This window comes from Callospermophilus lateralis, chromosome 2, assembly GCF_048772815.1.
Source record: "Callospermophilus lateralis isolate mCalLat2 chromosome 2, mCalLat2.hap1, whole genome shotgun sequence".
NCBI classification, from domain to species: Eukaryota; Metazoa; Chordata; class Mammalia; order Rodentia; family Sciuridae; genus Callospermophilus; species Callospermophilus lateralis.
In genome coordinates, this window is record NC_135306.1 from 106,676,385 (window position 1) to 106,682,384 (window position 6,000).

At 47.7% G+C, this 6,000-nt stretch overlaps 1 protein-coding gene across 1 annotated transcript in view; it reads right to left on the bottom strand.

Annotated features, from left to right (window-relative positions):
- The window catches only part of Sorl1 (sortilin related receptor 1), a 159,199-nt gene extending 153,679 nt beyond the window's left edge, over nt 1-5,520 (bottom strand). The window contains exon 1 of the mRNA XM_076846252.2: nt 5,236-5,520. Coding sequence (XP_076702367.1) covers nt 5,236-5,520 — 285 coding nt within the window. The remainder of the gene's footprint in view (nt 1-5,235) is intronic.
- Between the last annotated feature and the right edge of the window lie 480 nt (nt 5,521-6,000).

The following is a 6,000-nucleotide window of genomic DNA, read 5'->3' on the forward strand; positions in this document are numbered from 1 at the left end:
ACTATTCACCTATTCAAAATTTAATTAAGAGTATAAAGTGATGCTTTTTTTTAAAAAAAAAAGTACATAGCAAAAGCGAATAAATTGTTTTGGGGATTACCTGCTCTCAAGATTATTAGAATGCCCCTGTGTCCCTCTGTTACAGTGGACAGGACAGGGCTGGCTCCATCTATCTCTGCCCTGGGATTAAACAATGACACTACAAAGATGGCTGAGATCTCTAACAGACTAAACTCTGAGGGTAAAATATTCCTACAACATCTATCCTTTGCTTTGGGATGTTCAATGCTGCTAGGATCTGCCTCATGGATCCCAGGTCTCAAAGCAATTTATTAAGCATACTATTAACTTCATTTTACAGAATATAATGAAAACATTCTAGAAAAGAACGCAAGTTAAGAGCAAGATCTGTGATCTCTACATTCTGATATTCTCACAAACCTGGGCCCTACACTCTACAGAGCTGCTTGCCAACATTTCTCCAAGTTAGGAGAAGACTCCAGATTGATGCTCTCCTGGCCCACAGGAACCCTCTAAGGGAAATGGAAAGACACTTTCTTTCACCTGGCTTGGAGAAGAACCAACCATCTGTTTTATGCTGTGAGTCTTCAGGTAACACCCAGACTATTCACAGTCATAATGTCAAAACATATTTTACAACTAAAGTTAATCTCATTACACATGATGCCAGGATTACAGGTCACAGAAAGCCACTGGTAATTCAAGTTTGTAATTTTACATGCATCTGTATTATATATCCATAGAATAACTCTAGAAGGTTATACAAAAACCTGATGACATTGGTTGCCAACTGAGAAGGGGCCTGAGATAAATGAGGGCAGGAAATGGGAGGAAATTTACTTGTCACTACATACTCCTTAGCACAAATTGGTTTTGTAAACACACATTACCTGTTGAAGGTTAAATAAACAAGTTGGATGGTTTTTTTATTTTATCTCTTCTTTTTTTCAATCTCACTCCTGTCCTGGCCCACTTTCACCCTTCAAAGCCTCGTCCACCCTCCAACCCCCATGGCAGGCAAACTCCAAATGAACTAAAACAGTGGCCAGAGACTGCATAGAATTCAATAAGAGATGCCAAGTGCCACCAGGAAGTTTTTCAAGGTCACATCCCTTACTGAGCCAACCCAAGACGCCAAGCTCGTCTTCTCCGAGGTAGAAGCCAACTCAAAACAGCAAACGCTTGGCCTTCTCATCTTCATTTGGAAGCACACAGGTCAAACATCCTGACTTCAGAATCAACTAGCCAATCCTTTCCAGAGCCAGTGTGTCATGCAATCTACTCAAAAAGAGATCCAAAGCCAAGCAGTACGCCACTCCCAAAGGACATCCTTTGTCCCAGGGCCTTGTGCTGTAACAGACACTTTATTTTCAGTCTCAAATCAGGACACTGAATATGTCCTGTCCTGTAAAATATAGAAATTATGAAGTAAGAGCTCGTTGAAAGCAAAATAAACCTGTAAATCCTGTTAGGTTTTGTGCTTTGTTCCGAAGGATTTTTTCCCTAAAACAATGCCATTAGCACAAACCAATGACAGTCCTCCCAGACAGCACAGGAAAATCAGGGCTCCACGACCCCAGGGCCAGACCATTTACTTCCTCACCACGGGCTGAACCAGTGCACTTTGACTATCTATTTGTGGGTTCACAACGGTCCTCCTTACAAATACCTTTTATATGACTTGAATGTGTGCCCCACCCTCCAGGCCTCTCTTCTTCCAGGTGTGCAATTGGTCCACAGATATTCATGGAATATGGAAAAGCTAACTCTATGCCCTTATGGAGCACACAGAGGTATGGGACACTTAGGTAATTACAACACAAGACTCCCATTGGAGCCTGGGAGTAACCAGAGGAATTCCTTGGATATTTTAGAATGAAACAGGTGTTTTCCAGGCAAGGACAAGAGTGGGAAAGACCTTTCAGGGAGAGGACAAAGCAAGCATAATGGCACAGAAGCATGGGATGGGAGGAAATCAATGTGGCAAGAAGGTTGGAATCCCTTCTTGAACTTGGCCTTTTAAAAAAGGCTTATCTTCTAAACTTTTGAACTTGGGCAGAGAAGTCCTAATACTTGATAGCACATTGGTTTTGATTATTACAAACATGCCTCTAAGTAATGGCATCAGAAACCAGTCTCCCACATGAGAGAATCCAAGGAGAAATATGCACAAAATAACAAAGCTAAATTTACTCCATTGATGAGCAGGGTGGGGGGAAAAAACCAACATCAATGCCAACACAGATTCTTCCTCAGACACATATATTCTCCTGGAAAAGCCTTCCATTCTCTTCTCCCTGAAGCTGGTGGGTGGCCTTCCCATTACCTCTCAGCCCTCTTCTTTTGAGTAGCTTCTGCCTGCAGCTCTTGGTGTTCCCTTAGCCTCACCAAGATCAGAAGACAAGGAGCTGCACATCTGATCCCATCCACCCCTTAACATTCTGAGGCCCTGACCACTAATGTATCACAGTGGAGGTGGGGCTGATTTAGTGTGTCCATGTGTACTTGTTCACTTCCCGGACATTTACCTGCCCCATCTGCATCTGCTTTATCTCCTCCTTAAACTAAGTTTAACTTTGTAAAGTTTCCTGCAGGTTGCAGTGGTGCACGCCTATAATCCTAGCAGCTCCGGAGGCTGAGGCAGGAAGATTTTGAGTTCAAAGCCAGCCTCAGCAAAAGCAAGGTGCTAAGCAGCTCAGTAAGACCCTGGCTCTAAATAAAATACAAAATAGGGCTGGGGATGTGGCTCAGGGGTCAAGCACCCCTGAGTTCAATCTCCGGTAAAAAAAAAAAAAAAAAAACACTGTAAGTTTCCACAAAACAGGGATAAAATTGTACTCATCTCATCTGTACCCTCACAGAACCAAACTCCAAGCAACACTAACAGAAAATACTTCAGTTGCTTAGGTTTAAAACTTGAAGGGGGATTATAAAGTGGAACTTGGCATGAGGCCAGAGGAGGATGACCATATGATTTATAGTTGCATCCTGACACTTTTGAGTGAAAGGGATATTATTCATAACTGTGTCTATCCCAGGAAAAAGAGGCAAATGTTCTCCCTTGCTAGAAAGGCCATTACAAATAGATGTGAATCTGGAGCTCCCAAAAGAGCCCTAAACCCCTTTAGTCACTGATTCCAATCTTGCAGTCTGAAAGGTCCACACAGATATGACTTGTGGCAGAAAGCCCATACCAGGAAGTTCTTCCTTCTATCTGACTCACATCACTAAAGAATAAAGTCAATGCCATTTTTCATGAACCTCAAGGTGACAGAGAATAAGGGCACAGGAAGGCAGCAACAGAACAGGAAAAACACTGTCTTGGGTTTTCACTCTTCGGTGTGAATTCCTCATTGAGCTCCACTGATAGCTCTGCGTCCTTCAGCTGAACTAAACCCAGTCGGGCCGGCCCAGAAACACAAAAGCCAAGAGTTTTGGAGTTACTCCCAGTGAAAACAGAGTTCATCTCTAACCTGTCTCAAATCCCCAGGAGACTCACAAACCAAACCCAAAGAAGAAATGGTACCTGCCTACGTATTTTTGAAACCAGAAACCTTCTCCTTCAACCAAAACTACGTCTTCAGGAGAATGGAGCTCTGGAAGGGACTGTCCACCATCCCTCCCACTCTAAGCCCCTAGAATTGGGACAGTTGGGAAGACTCAGTGAAAAAGGGAGTGTCTATCCCTACCCACTACCCCCACACACACACACACACAACACACTCACACTCACTCACCAGCCCCAAGCTCCCTGTGGAAAGCAAGAACCTTGCTGACATCTTTCCAACAATACAAGTTTCAGATGGGGGGTGAGAAGAGGGACAAGGATCTGTGCCCAAGAGGAATGGAGCAGATGGGCTCCAACAGACCCCTGACACACCTCCTCCTGCCCGGGAGCTAATGGCGAAAATTAAATGCTTCTGCCCACTCACCACCACTCTCTCCCTTTAGAACCACATACATCTGATTTTAGAAAGGAATTATTTAAGAAGCCCTGTATAAAGACAGGTTGACTCCCAGCACCCAGAGATCAGTGAAACTGCAGACAAAAACAAAAAAGAGCAATCAACCCTTCCTGGAATGACCTTGGACTAGTCACTTCATCTTCTGGCACTTGGGTTTCTTCACCAAGAAATAGACACAATAGGGTGACAAGGTTTATAAGGTTCTTCCTGGCTCCAAGGGTTGAACATTTAACTCTACATATTTCCTGAAGGAGGAACTGGCTTTGGCAAAATAAGTGAAGACAGACAGAACTCAGGCTAATCTTTTAATTTCCACTTTAAAAGGGAACAGTTTGACTCTGAACGTTTACCACCTCCATGGGTCCCACCTTTTCTCCCCCACCGACCTTCACTGCAGAACTGGGAGCCTCATGAGGCAATAACATGGGCAAATTAATCTTGCCAGTGCTGATACTAACCTACAAACTTGGTTTGCATTTCCTAGCCATAAGTCTGGCCACAAACGTGAAATTCATGTTACTTATGATCTAATAAACCCATTGCCTGGATAGAAATATATCACTTACTGAATAACAATGTCCACCAAATGTCTTGCAGTCTTTTCAAATTCCCAAGTGCCATGAGGGATATTCCTGACCAAAATAAAGTCTTTATCTTGAAACAGGGGATGGATTGAACATCACACCCCCACAAAAATAAACAAAAAATTCAGCCATTGCGTGCGTGCACACATGTGTGCATACACACGCACACACACCCTCTTCTTTGGCTGTACAAGGACAGGGGCTGAGATTTCAGTTTTCCCCACCTTCACTGGGGTTCAGGATGGTTAAGTGTGGAAACCCCCTCCGCCGGCCCCTGTGTTAAGTGCACTGCAACTGCAGGGTACTCGCCTTCAACTGAGAATACACTAAAGAAAGCCCGTTTTTTATCCAGATGTGAAAATGAAGCTGCACCCCTCCTGTACCTGCCGGAAACTAAACCGGTCTACACATACCCTGGGGAAATGTGCACTGCACCCCGAGAGAGTTACCTGGAATACGTTTGCTAAAATCGACGAGAAGAAAAAAGATCAATGCGATTCAAGGGCTGACGGTTATACTCATATGAGGGGGAAAAAAACAAATGCAAGCCGGGAAGTCCCCAGTAGTGCCTGCACCTGGGAGGCGACTGCAAAGGATGGATGCGGGGGTGAGGAAGTGCAGAGAGAGGAAAGAGCTGGAAGGAAGAGGGCTGCAAAACTGCTCACCTGTCCGTACACCTTGATGGGCTCAGGCTGCAGGGCAGCGCTCCGTCGCGTCCGGAGCGGCTTCTCGCCCGCGGGGCTCGCCCCCCTGGCATCCCCGCGCGCCCACAGCCGCAGCTCGCGCGGGTCGCCCTGCACCACGCGGAAACCCCGGTCCTGGGGCAAGGGCGCGCGGCCACCTTGCAGTCTCTGCGTCCAGACCTCGCAGAGAGCCCCGGGCGGCAGCAACGCGACCAGGGTGAATAGGAAGGGGAGTCGCGACTCCCTCCTGCTGCTCCGTGTCGCCATGTTCGGGCGAACGCTACTGCAGGTGGCGCCGCCGCCAGGAGAGAATGTGCAGCGCGAGGCCGGGACAGCGGCTGGGCCGGGGCCGGGGCCGCGCGCGCCGCTCCCGGGGCTCCAGGCCGCCCGCGCCGCTCCGGGCCACCCCGCTGCGCCCTCCGCCGCCGCCGCCGCTGCCGCCGCGGCCGCCGCCGGGTCCCGCTCGGCTCGGCGCCGCGCCGTCACGTGTGCGCTCGCAGCGCGTCCCCTTCGCGCACTTTCTCGGCTCTGCGGCCTCGGCTGCGACTCCGGCCCCTCCCCCGCAAGGATGGGGAAGTCAAGGCAGCAAGCGCCGCGAGCGTGCGTCTGGTTGTCAGCGCGCACACCTCGTCGTTCTCCTTGCGTGAATTAAGAGTTTTGCGGGGCTCCCACATTTGCTCTGCTGGAGTTAGTTGCCTCCGCTACTGGGTCGCATCCAGTACGTCTTAAACTGGCCAGTTTCCTCTC